The 15,212-nt window shown below is 50.5% G+C and overlaps 1 protein-coding gene across 8 annotated transcripts in view; it reads right to left on the reverse strand.

Moving 5' to 3' along the window:
• The window catches only part of CLMN (calmin), a 122,128-nt gene that overhangs the window by 36,017 nt on the left and 70,899 nt on the right, over nt 1-15,212 (reverse strand). For all 8 annotated transcript variants that reach the window (XM_070775637.1, XM_070775635.1, XM_070775639.1 and 5 more), the window contains exons 2-4: nt 8,119-8,180; nt 4,293-4,388; nt 1,867-1,950 (exon numbers count right to left, since the gene is read on the reverse strand). In XM_070775637.1, coding sequence (XP_070631738.1) covers nt 1,867-1,950; nt 4,293-4,388; nt 8,119-8,180 — 242 coding nt within the window. The remainder of the gene's footprint in view (nt 1-1,866; nt 1,951-4,292; nt 4,389-8,118; nt 8,181-15,212) is intronic.

Here is a 15,212-nt window from a genome sequence, read left to right on the forward strand (position 1 = left end):
AAGGGACTCTCAAGAGTCTTCTCCAACACCACAGTTCAAAAGCATCAATTCTCTGGTGCTCAGCTTTCTTTATGGTCCAACTCTGACAGGGAAGTCGGAGTTGGTGATGGACAGGGAAGCCTGGCATGCTGCAGTCCACGGGGTCGCAAAGAGCTGGACACAATGGAGCGACTGAACTGAACTGAACCAATTCACCCATTCAGAGCACACAATTCCATGGTTTTTTAGCGTTACCATAATTTTAGTGCACTTTCATCACCTCAAAAAGAAATCTTGTACCTTTTAACTGTCACCTGTCTAATCTCCCAGTTCCTCTCAACCTTGAGCAAACACTCATCTGTCTTTCGACTCGAGAGATTTCCCCGTGCCAGACGTATCACAGGAATGTTTTAGAAGAAGTGGTCCTTTTGGTCTGGCATCTTTCATAATGTTTTCAAGTTTCATCCACACTGAGGCTTGTATCAACACTCCATTCTTTCTCCTGGTGGAATAATATTCCACTGCACAGGAAGACCATACTTTATTCATCCCTTTGTCCGTGGATGGGCATCCGGGTTGCTCCCACCTTTGGGCTATTATGAATGATGGTGCTGTGAACTGGGCCGTGCCCTTTGGTCACCACCATCTGAACCACCTCCTAGGTCGGGTCTTTCCCCACAGTATGGGAAGCAGAGCCCACCTCCCTCTTCAAAAGCCAAAACTGCTTTTCTCTGCACTTGGCAGCCAGGACATGGGCGAGGATGCAGGCTTATCAGCCCAGGCCTTTGAACTTGAATGAGTGACGCTGAGAGTTCCTTCCAGGGGCTGAGGGAGTGGGGGCAGAGGGACAGGGTAGTGGCAGCCATGCCCACGTGGGTCCTTGCATTCAGAGGGGGTGGGGCTCTGCAGTGGTCCTGGCATTTAGCAGTCTTGGGCTCCATCTCTGATTCCCTGGGCTTTGAAGTCATCCTGTGACTTCTTGGCATGCTTTCAATACATTCCTTTGCTGCTTAAATCAGCCCAGATTAGATCCCCTTATGACCCAGGAGCGCCAAACGAATGGCACTTTGTGATGACGTTCTACTGTACATGCCGACGTGTCAGGCGAGCTGAGGGCTTTTCACCCAGAGTAACTGATGAAACTTAATGAAAGGGGAACTTTGGAAATTTTATCTCTCTGGGGCCATTCCCTCCCATATTTGAAGGACATGAAGCAGAGTTCAAAACACACAAAAAAGGCTAATTTAAGTCTGGAAAGTTCTATCAAAGAGGACAGAATTACGTGATTTTCCTCTGGCTCAGTCAGCCCCCTTCTCTTCCTTGCTTCTGCCATAGTCTGAGTGCTAAGAACAAGTTTTACACCCTGACATGCTCACTGTACTCTTTTTAAAATTAGAGGGTAATTGCTTTACCATATCGTGATGGTTTCTGCCATACATCAACCTGAATCCCCCACAGGTATACACATGCTCCCTCCCTCTTGAACCACGCCCCCACCCCCCGCCCCATCCCACCCCTCTAGGAGTCACAGAGCACTGGATTTTCACTGTACTCTTATCCCCCAAAGTGCAAAGGAAAATGTCAACTAAATTCTGAACATCTGAGAGCCACTCAGCATTTCCGCCCTTCCCACGCCCAGACATCCACAGTTTTCGTCCTGATGGAACTGGAGAGGCAGGTGGGCAGGGAATCAGGGACTGCATCCCGCCTGATGGATTAGCTGTATCTCAACTGATGGAGCTCCTTTAACATTTCAACTTGTTCCATCTGACTGTCTTAGCAGGGACCCCTTTGCCCGCGTCTCTTGTGACCAGCACTAGACTTCAAATCATGTCTTTTTTTGTCTCAGGGAAGGCTCTGTGAACAAGATGTGTTTCAGATACTTACATTGCTATCTTCCAAAAACTTAAGTGCTTTCGCTATGTTGTTTAACCGAAAAATACGATGGGATGAGGATTTGTACTCGTGCAACTGTAACACAAAACAGAACAACACAAGCAGTTAAGCCCAGACAGGCACTCGGGTCCCAGCGGTGCCATTGGACGCGCTTGCCTTTTTCTTTACCTTTTTCACATGAATCTCAAGAGAAGGACGGGGCTCACAGCAGAGCCCGCATGGACCACATCCAAACCCATGCACGGGGCCCTGGGACACACCACCGTAGTCTCAGGGGTCCCCAAGGGTCGCCTTATTTATGGTTTCTGGGACAAACTCACTTGAGTTGGTGAGGGAGGGGAACCCGGGGGTTAAACAGGGGGCAGATTTGTCAAATTTCCCTCTCTGACCCAGCTCCTGGCTTTTGATAGCCCTCCCTCCCCCAGAGACCATCGGTGACATGCTCTCCTCTCTATGCTGATGCTGTTTGTCAAGGCAGAGAGCACCAGCCGGGAGCGTCACCCACAGCTGCTAAATCATCCGGCAAACCCTCCCTGGCGGCCACAGATGTTTCTGTTTTCTGGCCAAGGGTTTGGTGGACATGTGTCCCATGTCAGATAGACAGAGGGAGAGAGAGATGGAAACAGAGAGAGAAATACAGAGAGACAGAGACACCAAGAAAGAGATGGACACAGAGAAACCCAAAGAGGAAGAGAGAAAGGAGCTTGCAGAAGCAAAAACTCTGACAATGCTCGTTGCACACGCTAGGAGCACCAGCAGAGGAAACTCATCCTGAAACGGAAGCCCACCCCTGCCCCTTTGGGTGAGTGCGTCACACTAACAGGAAAGCCAGTGGGTATCCCTTGCACACGGTATGAACTGCCAGGTGATCTCACCGGTGAGGTCTTGGCTGTTCTCGGCTGGACTCCCGGATCAAACACTCCCAATACAGCCTCCCTTCCCACCAAGGCTATAGCGGCTCCCAGTCAGTGCCCAGGCAACAAAGTGGGAGCCTGGGCTGCTGGCAACACAGACTCAGGGACTAGAATATGCTTTTTCAGGAAGCCTTTTGAGGACTATGCTGCCAGCCCACAGTGAAATCTGTCAAGAAACCAAGTACTCTTTCTACCACAGTGGGTCTGCCCTTCATGAGAATTCATTCATGTCACTTGCTACAGCCCCCTTGGGGGTGGCTACTGGGAAAAGAAAGGCAAGAAAGAGGTGAGAGGTTGCGTAAGACTCCAGCTGCCTTAGAGATGAGCACTGAAGTCGGAGCTCTTGACTTTAAACCCAGAGTTAAGAGCAAACCCAGAGAGGTCTGCATGGGCTGAGCCATGGTTTGGTAGCGCTGGGGCCCTACAGAGACACCTTCATATCAGCCACACTGGGTCACGTAGGCCAATCAAACACTGGACTCTAGAGCCCGTTTCCCAAGATTGACACTCTGGTACTCTAGCCAGATCATTGGACAACCCCCACCCCGCAACAAGGAATATCTGGCAGTGCCTGGCGACATTTTTGGTTGTCACACCGGCAGTGCTACTGGTATCCAGTGGATAGAGAGCAAGGATGCTGTCACACATCCGGCAATGACCAGGTCAGCCAATGCAGGGGACACAGGTTCAATCCCTGGTCCGGGAGGATTCCACATGCCTCGGAGCAACTAAGTCCATGTCCCACAGCCACTGTGCCCGTGCCCTAGAACCCATGAGCTGGAACTACTGAAGCCCATGTGCCCTACAGCCTCTGCTCCACAGTAAAAGAAGCCACCGCAATCAGAAGCCTGAGCACCGCAACTAGAGAAAGCCTGCGTGCAGCAATGAGGACTCAGTGCAGTCAACTAAATAAATGAATAAAAAATAAAACAAAACAAAACGCCAATGGTGCCGAAGCTGTTAACACTGCACGGTGAATCGAGGCGAGAGGACTGACTTGCACACATCAGACAAGGCAACGTGGAGCGCTTTGGCAAAGATCCAAATTGGAATGAACCTCAAGACCAGCTGGTTCAATTCAGTTTCAGCCATATTCACAAGAAGGTTCTAGAATTCTGTGTATCAGCTTTAGTCGCGGGGTGAATTTATAGAATCTGGTTGATAAGATGTCTTGCTCATCCGTATTCCTGAATCTTAGCTCTCATTCTCATTAACTGAATGGCTGGCCAGCTAAACACTCTTGATCCAGTTAAAATCTTCAGCTTTGGACTCACAGAAAACATGGGACGTTTATTTACTTGCTAAGGTATATTTGCTTAGTTATACATGATTCTATCAGTCTTAGTCACTGAAAAAGGAATGTTGCCCTCCCAAGTTTCCCGTCATAGGAACTTATGGATGGCCAGATACATGTACAGACATAGAGAACTGTATGGAAAAGAACTACAGGCAGTGTTTTCCTTTAATTTTTACCTCTTCCCAACCCTTCTGGAACATACGTACCAGATTCCTCCCAGACAGGACTTCTAACAAAGCCATTAGGATTTTGCCATCTTGTATATCGATGAATAAATCTTTAACTTCTAGAGGTGGGTTGCACTGTGGAAGAGGGGAAAAGAAAGTAGCCGATCAGTGATCTGGAGAAAAAAACCTACAACATCCAGCGCTGCCTACGGGCATCCGAGGAGGGAGTAACCCTCTCTCCCCGGAGATGGCGCTACATAGGCAGGAGTTGTGCTGGGGAGCCCCCAGGGAGGCTCCGGGTGGAAAAAGCCAGAAGCCCACTGCTTTCCCTTCTGGCCTGGGCAGATCTGAGGGACACCATGTCCTGTCCACCCAGAGCTCGGCTAGGTGTGCCCTGGAGTCCGTGGGGCCAGCAGGAACCTGTTGGTCAGCTGTCCCAGCACAGGGCTATGCACACCATGCTCCCCGAACCCTAGGCTTCAGCACAGCAGCTTCAGGGACCCCTACTTGGGGAGGCAGTTCCAAAAGGAGACTAACCCACTACATTTCTCTGCCATCAGCTCTTATTGGCTTTTATTTAGAGTTCTAGGTAAGAACTCTATGCTCACAGAAAGGCTTCTGTTGACTAAACAAACTTGATAAAAATTTTAATGCAGGATGGTTAGGACTTACTGAATCTTGGGGGCAAAGGGCCAGGAACCTGCATTTTTAATTACCACCTCCGTCCCGCCCCACTAGCATGAATGGAGCTCCCCTGGTGGCTTAGTGGTAAAGAATCCACCTGCAATGCAAGAGACGCAGGTTCAATCCCCAGGTTGGGAAGATCCCTGGAGGAGGAAATGGCAACCCACTCCAGTATTCTTGCCTGGGAAATCCCATGGACAGAGGAGTCTGGTGGGCATCAGTCCACGGGGTCATGGAGTGTTGGACACAACTTAGCAACTAAACAACAGCAACTCTGTTTACTTTTTGGTACTGGAATCTTTGGAAGCATTATAACATTTCAGCTGGGTACTCACTCTCTCTGCTTTTGGGTACAAGGAAGGGGGTGGTTCCCACTGGAGACAGGATTAATGGGGTGGGGGCAGGGGGTGGCTGCTGTCACCAGCCAGAGAGCCAGGGAACTCTCGGAGCTGTGGCCCGGGCACCCTTTCCTCGGGGAACTCCCACCCCGTGAAAGCCTCAGAGGGCCTGTGTTTTCTTTTTCTATTCAGGAAGGTGGCATTTCCTGGCCTCTTATGCGAGCCCCCCACCCACACCTCTAGGTAGTCAAAACAGGGGAATTCTACCCACAGGTGCACAGAAGAGGGTTCTGCTTCAAGGGCAAGAGTGACTTTGAACCCAGAGGCATATTATTTCTTTGCAAACTCCCCGCTGCTCCTCAGGAACATTCCACACGGAGCACGAGGGCATCAGGTTACCAAGACTCATAGGGGAACGTTATTCCTGCTAACGCGGGGCAGAAACGGCACAGGACCTGAACAAAAACAGCCCCTGATAGATGGACTCACAGCATTTCCAGTTACCAGCCCCAACCGTGGCCGAGCCATGCCTTGGAGCTGAACCAGGAGGGTCATTCCCACTGACTGTCTGTAAGAGCCCCCAGCCCGGGAGCGGCAAGCGGGGCCTTGGCCGGCAGCCATCCGCGTGATGGCAGGAGGAGAAATTGAACCCACTCCAGTGAAAACACTCCTCGGGGTTCCAGACGTTCCGTGGGCTTCATGAGATTGGTATGGCCAAGTAAACAGCACCCCCAGGGGTTTCTTCATGATCTAACTCCTTCGGTAAATTAAGGATTTTTTCCAGAAGCCAGAGAGTCCGTAAATATTTCTGACAGCCTTCAAATTGCAGCTAAGCCCACTTCCCCAAGGAGTTTCTCGGTTTCCTTTACATGAAAGGTTGTTCTTGAAAGTCTCAAGGTTGGAAACACGGCTGTGAATTTTGCCCTGTGTGTTAGGCATCAGTTTCAAGTACTGTCTGATTTATCTTCAGAGTGGGTGCTGCCCACCTGCCCTGAAACAGGGGCAGAAGCGTGGCCGGAGAGAAAATTCTGGATGTGATCGAGGCTAACAGAGATCTGTTTGGGGGTTGAGTTGGTGCATGAGCATTTGCTCTATTACCCTCCATGCTTTTCTGTATTTATTTTTTTAATTTATAAAAGGGAAGAAAGAAAGAAATACGTCCTGGCTAAGCTCCGTCCACCAGGAGGAATTTCCAGTTACCCTGACACACATCAGGCATTAATTTAGGAGTTCGGGGAACTCAAGTTTTGGGAACAGTTTTCCTTTTTTTCCAAAAATAACACTTCACTTTATGAGCGCTGCCGAAAATGCACCAATAGTCAAAACAACGGGCAAATGATTTACAATGCTTCATCCGTGATGTAGAGAGTTTTCGCCCTGGAGATTTGAGAAACCTCCTGGGCTGAGTGGAGCCCATTCTACAGGTGGGGAGCAGAAGTGTGGGTGGTCAGGCAGCTACTGGGGAAATATTATAGGCCTAAAGCTCACACTGCGTGAATTAGAATGTCGGTCAAGAGCACCACTTCCTAAACGCCACATTTATTTTCTCTGCTTTCTAATCATTTTAGTGATTTTCCTCTATGAACCTTTCTTTGGGGCAAACTCTTAAGGGCAATCAATATTACTCCTGTGCCTTTAAAGAGGAGAAAAAAGAAGAAATGTCACTGAAGAGGAATCCTTGAGTACCACCACCAGCTTTGAAACACAGGAGACTACTGGTTGGGTTTATTGGGAGAACCAGATCGTGGAATTTAAGATGCGAAGTGAGTAAAATGAATCCGCATAAATCAGCTTTCTTGTAAAAGAAAAAGAATCCCTCCTTCCCCAGCGCTGGGAAAATTTAGAATGTTCTCCCCCCGGAGGCTAAGCTCGTGGTGAGGAGGGTTTGGATTTCTATGCCTCTGAAGGGTTCATTTATCCATCCTGCCCCTCCTCCGCTGCCCATCCTTCTGTCTGGTTCAGACGCTTTTGTTTTAGGGTTTGTGTGCCTGAGAGGCTGGCAAACAAAATGCAGTTGGACCCCGCTTGGCCAGAGAATGTTAGCTAAAAAAATGGGGGTTGCCCAGGAAGAAGAGGGGCTACCAAACTGAATATCCAAGGGAAGCCAAAGGAAGAGCTTTCGTCTCCGAGAGTTGTGGGATTACAGGGATGCAATTCAATGTCTCCAGGTTTCTGGAACACCATGGGGGTGGGAGGTGAGGAAGGCTGTCTTGAGGATTAGAGGAGTTGAGTGCCCGATGCACCAAAACGAGCAGATGACACTGTCGATCGTGTTGAACCTTATGTGAGGAACCAGGCAATCTGGCTTGGTTAAAAACTGTAAGGAGTTCTTGCTTAAATCAACCCAAATACCTATAGATGGGTCTTAATGAGAGCCTCCCCGACCTCTCCAGACTAGAAGTCAAGATCCCCCCTCAATCCCATGTTTGGGTTATTCAACAATGAATGCTTCCTGACTTCTGCTCATCAATTCCCATTTAAAGATGGACCCTGTCCTTCCCCAGCTAGGCTGATAGCCTCACAAGGCCAGAACCTCATGTCTTCCATGTCTTTGTGTTCCAAGTGTGCATGCGTGCATGCTAAGTTGCTTCAGTCATGTCTGATTCTTTGTGACCCTATTCACTGTAGCCTGCCAGGCTCTACCAGGCTTCTCTGTCCAAGGGATTGTTCCCAGCACTGAACTTGATTCTCGGCAATGAGAATGCACTCAACAAACGTTTAAATGAATGACTGAAAACCACCAATGCAACGAGAGCATCCCCCTTCCCTCCTCACTGCTCTGCTGAACTGTGCACCCAGTTACGGAGGCATCGATCACTTAACAACCCAGGCGCCTCGCTTACCTTCTCCAGATGGAGATTTATCCATCGAGTAAAAGTCCGCTTCTGCACATTCTCCCTCTCAACTGCAAATAAAGAGATGCCATTAGCTGGGTGAAAAGAAATACGTGCAAAATCCTGCCCTCCTCTTCCCGAGGGGGAGAGTCTACGGAATCTCTGCAGGATGGACAGCCCGGAAGTCCCATAGGTATGGAAACCTTCCCGGAATGCAGTTGGCAAGGCGTTGGCAGCACCTAGAATCCATTTTCTCCAGCCCAACCCCGAGCACCTTGAACAGATTAAAAACACCCACAAATTCAGAGACATAGAACAAATGATCGGCACAAGCTAACATGATCCCTGGGGTGTTTGACTCTCCAGCACAAGCGCTGGTGGGAAGATATAAATTTAAAGCACCGGCTGATGGTGCCCCACACCTTCTAGGCGGCAGAAATGGGTTAGAAGAGCTGGGATGGAGGAGAGGAGGGGAGGTCAGGGACTAGGAACTGGGAGGGGGCTCGGCAATGTGTGGCAGAAAGAATTTGACAGTCCTGGCTTGGACTCTCAGCCTGATCACCTCCAGCTTTGTGTTCTTGGGCCAGTCACCTGTCCCCATATCTGATCTGCCCCCTGAAGATAAGGCCAGCTTGCCACCAGGCTGCCCTGAGACTGACCTGTGACCCTTCAGGTGAAGCTCCACACAGTTCCTGGCACATTGGCTGTTCCTTTGTTTTCCTCTTTGCAGCTATTATTTTTAGAGCCAGGGAATATTTTGCACCCTCCCCTCTCCACTCCTGGGGCAGGGGAGTTCTGTGCAGCCCCAGTGAGGTGCGAGGGCACCAACTAGAAACAGATCTCTCCTCCCAGGGGACAGCATTCCCCCCCTCCCCAAATAGGTTTCAAGGAAAGATCTTTCCTTTTCAAGGGTTTTTACCATCTGTCAGCCCAGAACTAATTATGTCCTGGACACTCTGTTTCCAATAATCTTTAAATCTGACACCATCACCTTGCAAAGTAGAAATGGATATCTTAGAGATAAACAGGATGGGGCTCAGAGAAGTACTCTGACTTGCCTTGGGCATCAGTTGGAGAGAGACAGAGCCAAGCATCTGTCTATCCACCCCTCATCAGCCAGCACCCTAGAATTGGAAGACTTGGGTTTGAATTCCAACCCTTCCAAAAACTACGGAAAGGCATCTGCAGTGGTGATGATGACGATTGTAAAAAATATCTACTGCGCACTTGCTACATGGCAGGTACCCAACTATGCACTTTACACAGATTCACTGACTTAATCCTTCCTACAACCCTCTCAGGGAGGGACTATTATACCTTCACGGTGGGAAAACCTGGGCACTTGCCCAGCATCACGCAGTAAGTAAGGGTATTGCTCCTATTTTACAGATGAAGAAACCAAGGATCAGAGAACGAATAGGCCACAAAATTGGGACTTGGAACTAGAGTCGGTGCTTCTCCCCTTCTCTCTCAGGTTCTGTGGCATCAGCCAGCTTGATGCCCCAGGACCTGGAGGAAGTTTCTGTTACCAGCGGTGGTACCTGTGGCTTAGTCTGGGTCTGGGAGCCCCGTGGACCATGGCAGCAGCCCCTGCTGCTGAAGCTGCTACGTCTCTCAGGAAGCTTCCTGGAAACGTCGGAGCCAGATGACTCCTAAATTACTAAGTTCTGGATTTCAACATATTGGAAGAACATATCACATATGCTTAAAACCATTTCACATTTCTTTAGCAATAAGAAAATGAGAGGCAATTTATCTCCTGGCGGAGAAAAAAAAAAAGGCTACGGTTTTCTCTAACGACTGTGGTTCTTTTTTTCCTCCCAGCCTCATTATTAGGTAGATAGTGGTGCCCATAAATCAAATTTTAATATTGTGCCTTTCAATCTTTTTAACTGAAGAGCCAGCAGACAGTAATTATACACATAACTGCTTCTCTCCCATGTTCCTTCTTTTCTGTAAGGGAAGGTCACTGGCTAACAGGCATCAGGTTGAAAGATGTCCTTCCGGCAAACTGTGTTTTGTGGGTGGAGAGAGGAGGGAGAAAGGAAAAGAAGCTGATGGCAATGAGGCAGGAAGGGCCATGAGTTACAGAGTCTCAGAACTTTCCAGAATACGGGAGAGCTTTCTGCCGCTGCAGGTTTTCCCATAGTGTGGGTCTCCCATAGTTTTGTGTCTGTCTCGCTGTGGATGAACATGGGCAGTTTCCGGTTTTTCACTGTATGGAGCAGGGCTGTAGCCAGCACTGGGCACAAGCACCCTGGTACGTGAGTCTCTGTGCACAAACGTGTGAATATATTCCTTATGCTTGATGACTCCAAGTGGAGCTGCTGTGTCTTAGTAGTAGGCACATTTAAAAATTTAATAGCTACTTCCAAATGGCCCTCCCAAAAGGCTGCCCCAGTTTATACCTTCACCCCCACCTGTCTTTAAACAAGTTTATGGGGACTGTAAAGTATTTACACACACATTCAAACACTCAGGCTGGTTTCTCCATATGGCTTCAGAGAGAGCAAAGTCTGTCTCCTGAAACAGAAGTGCATTCAGTGAAAGCCTAAGAGAACCAGGCGTAGGCTGTTAGTTTAACTGCGCGGAAGGGTGCAAATGAGGAAGTGGGTGTCTGTTAGTCTATATATACGGCTCATCATTCTGCCCGCCCACCCACCTATCTGTCCATCCATTCACCCATCCACCCATCAGTTGGTCTGTCCGTCCATCCCTCCACCCACCCACCCACCAGGCCAGCCAGCCAGCCATCCACTCATCCATCTATTCATCCAGCCAGCCAGCCTCCCAGCTGATACTTATTCAGTGATTACTACTTGCTGGGAACCATGCCCAACCCTGTGGGCAAAATCACAGATGAAGAATTAAGCATTCATGGAATCTGCACTCCAAGAATTACAGCCAAGGAGGAGAGAAAACATGGGTGCCGCAAGGCACATAAGCAAGGAAAAATGAATTAGAAATTTCACGGGCTGACGGGTTTGGAGGAGGTAATTTCAGACTCCTTGGGGGACTCCTCTGGGGGCCCTAAGAGGATCCCCCATAGAACTGGGACACGGAGGGGATCCCGAAAGGCAAAGACAGCATTTTAGCCCCACCCCGATCCACAGCCAACCTCTGGGTGGCTTCACTCCGGTTCCAGCCAAGGCCGGTGGGGATGCGGGCACAACTCATCTTTCAGAGCAAAGTGGAGTCACAGGACAGCACCGTGGTGACAGAAGACACCAGGGGACCAAGAAACGCAGTCGCAAATAGCAAACGGTCCCGACACGAAACAGGGTACGGAGACCATATTTTCTGTACCTGAAACCAAGACACGCCACTCGGTACACAAGAGACGGAGTGCGAGAACTGAGCCTGCCCCAGAAGGCCCACCTGAGAGCCACACGCCCTCAGACCATTCGCTGTGTGACCTTGGGCAAGGTCAGAACTTTCCGAGCACCTCTGTCTCAGCGTCACCTCTGCAGGATGGGGGCAACCGTGCCTCCCTCACAGGGACGCCCTGAAGACCAAATAGGGTCTGCCTGCAGGGCGCCCCCAGCAGCTGTTCCAGAAGGGCCGCGGCCCTCCCCCCACCGCATGCCCTCGAGGTATTGCGTCTGGTGTCTGGACACAGAGGTCTGACGCCCTTTCAGGGCCTTCTCCATTTCCAAGTACCCACCCCCATCCCATAGGCTTTTTCTCCTTCTGGCTTGCCAAGACTCTATAAACTTTATATAGTTTCCATAAATCCAACGGCCCCTTTTTTCCACGGCACCTATCACGTTGTAAAGGTGTAGGAAACCATTTCTCAAGAAGGGTCTGGCCTTCTCGAGGAGCGTTTGTGGGGCCCCGTGTGGGTTTACTGGACAGCAACAGAGTCGTAACAGCGCTGTAAAATCACCATCTTGGTTCTGCCTGGCCGGCCAGGGTGCCCGTATGCAGAGCAGGGCGGAGGGGCAAGGTGGGGATCCAGAGACAGGGACAGGAGGGGCGGCTCAGCCTTCTCTCTCAAGCCCACCGTCCAAAATTCCCGGGCATGACTTTGGCCCCAGCTTTGCCAAGAACGGGCCATTTGAAAACAGGAGGTGTGACATTCCTTCCTTCTCGATGGCAGGCTCAGGAGTTGGACGCCATAGAAAGAGGGATGCAGGCTCTGGGAATTAAAACGGACTCATTCACACTTGTGGCCTTCTTGCCGTAGGTCCACATTTCCCCCAAGTCTACTTCCCACACAGTAAATATTTCCTCTATAATAGTCTGCTCTTCCCTGCCCATGCGAAAGACCTGATGACTTTATCTGTTGAGGAAAATTATATGCCCTTTATATAAAAAAAAATTAAAACAATATAGGAAAGCACAGAGAAATAGATCTCAAACTTCTTGAAATCTCATTACACCCAGGGATCACCACTATGAACTTTTTAATGACCATTCTCTTAGAACTACACACACACACATGCTCAGTTAATCCACGTGGGTGCTCTTGTACACAATTGCAACGTGATCACCTAAAGACTCAGTATTTGTCAAAGCACGGCTCAGGGATCCCTAATATCAAGAGCTTCTGATATCAAGAGCATGTGAGAGTCAACGTGCTAATCTCTGGGCCTGAGCCAAGACCTACTGGGTCACACTCTCTGGGACTGGGGCCTGGGCATCTGAATTGAATCAGCTTGGGGGTGATGACAGGACACAGCTGGAGAAGTGGGGCCTCCTGGGAAGAGACAAGTGACACAATTCCTTGATCATCTTGGGGCAGAGTAGAGACAGCAATGGGACATTTCCTGTGGAGGAGAAGGAGCTGGCGTTCTGGAGCCAGGCCCACGGGCACCACCCCAGACTCTGAGATGGAGACACGTATAAGGGCTCACGGGCTGGCCCTGATCGTTAAGTGCAATAAAGTTTACAACAGCAGCAGCAACGAGAGTCCTTTCCTGCTTTGTCAAAAATGCTCTTCCTGATGACGCTTTAAGTCGCTAATTTCATACAGCTGCTCTGATATGCCTGAGAGATGAACTGGAGCTCACCTAGGAGGGCCGCAGACCGGAATCCCACAGGGGAGGCTGATCCTTTGACGCCCATCCAGAGGGGGCGGCTGGGGGCCTTGTTTCCAGCTTCAGGAGCGCTGCCCGGGCGGGAGGAGGGAGGCGGCTGGGATGGACGAGCTGTGGCCGCATCTCCAGGAGCTCAAAGCCCTCGCCCAGGGCTGGGCACAGCACATGTGCTGAACAAATGCAGCTATGGGTGTTACTGCTCACCTCTGACAAGCTGCTGAACTCTTCCGAAGTTGAGTTTCTTTTCTGTACAATAGAGACTATGCCACCACCACTCCCCTTACCCTGACCAAACAAAATGATGATGCGAGTGTGTGTGTGTGTGTGTGTGTGTGTGTGTGTGTGTGCTGGGAACACAGAGGAGTCCAGTGGACACATACGCGCACCCCAAAGGCAGCTTTCTACAGAGATGGAGAGTGGCTGCCCTTGTGATGGGTGGCGGCCCTCTGTCCCCAGAGTGGGAAGGTCACTGAGGGCCCCACTCACCCCTCTCTGTCCAGCAGGCTGGGGCAGGTAAGGTGGCTAGAGGCCCTGAGCTTTTCAAGCTTACTCCTGTTGGATTGGAGGCCAGTGGGCAGGACCCTGGCATGCATCCATCGGCCCCCATACCCCAGGCCTTGTTTGCTACAAAGCCCAGGTCTGTCCAGAGGGCCATCTCAGCTCCAGGGGAAGTCACAGCCCCACTGGTGACAGTCTCGAGGGGTTCCTCCGATAGCAGACGGGTCCAGAAACCTCTTGTCCAACCTCAAATGAGTGACATCCTAAGACACTTTCATTCACTATCCCGTTTTGGTCTGAGCTGACTTTCTCCACTGGGTGGGAAACCCACTCTCCTTGCCAAATATCCTTCTTTTTCTCCATGGCTCAGACCCCTTCTCATTCTAAGGAACCATCCCTGCCCACCCCCACGCCCCCACCACCACCTTGGCTCCCTTCAGTTGTGCCAATTCTCTCCATCAGCTGGGGATCTTAAACCTGGAATTCAGACACATCCCTCTCTCTCAGCTGGACTGCCACCAGACTACACAAGGGCACCCGCTGCCCCACGGACAGCACACAGAGAAGGCAGCTCTCGGGGGCCCCGGCCTGCCCCCCTGCCCAGCAAGGACCCCCGGGAAGCCCCCGGCCGCCCCTACAAGGGGCGCCCCCCCCCCCCCCACCAACTGTGGTTTTGCTCCTTCCCGTCTTTCAACACCTCCCAGAAACACAACCTCATTACATGGCCCCATGCTGGTTCACTTGAGAAATAAAACTCAGAAACAAATTAAACGGCAATTTCTTTTTAAACAGCAGAGGGGCCAGGCTTCAGGAATACCAGGCCAGCAGCCTTCGGTTCCGACTCCTGGGGGCCACGTCCCCCATCGGCTCTGGCGGTGGTAAAGCCAAGGCCTCCACGTGGTTTGCCCCGCCAGCGGTGACTTTGCATTTAATTTCCTTTGTTTTTCCTCCCTCAGTGTTTGCTCAGACCCAGGTCCCTTTTATCGAGACTTTGGTAATAAAATGCAAAACCCTCCTTGGGACCACAGGCCGAGGAAGCCTGCAACTCCTACCAAAAGTATGCAGAGGGTGGCCGGCTGAGTGGGTGGGGGCCCCCTCACTGTCTCTCTGGCTCCTCCATTGCCTTTGTCCCTGGGGCAGCCAGGGGTGCTCCGATGGGCATGGGGGCCAAGAGCAACTCCCGGCTCCAGCTGGCGCAAACCGGTGGTCTCCCCAGTTTGCGCCCGGAGAGACTCCCAATAAAACTGCCAAGCTCATTCGAACCAGGGACTTAAATCCAATTCTCTCACGGGTCCCAGAGGCCACCAATTAACATACCACGTCCTGCCCTGTTATGCCCCTGCTTCTCAGCTGCTCTAAAACACACAACCCAGGGCTCCAAAGAGCTAGTCCCAATTACACACCAAATTAAGTTTTAAGCTATATGTGTGTGTGTATATATATATGTATATATATATATATATACAGGACTGGTGCCTGTAACTGAAATAAAAAAAAACTAAACCCACTCTAGCTTTTTCTGTGAGTGACTCTGTCTAACCTCAGGGCTCAACCTTGGTCCACCTT

This window comes from Bos indicus, chromosome 21 (assembly GCF_029378745.1).
Source record: "Bos indicus isolate NIAB-ARS_2022 breed Sahiwal x Tharparkar chromosome 21, NIAB-ARS_B.indTharparkar_mat_pri_1.0, whole genome shotgun sequence".
In the NCBI taxonomy this organism is placed as follows: domain Eukaryota; kingdom Metazoa; phylum Chordata; class Mammalia; order Artiodactyla; family Bovidae; genus Bos; species Bos indicus.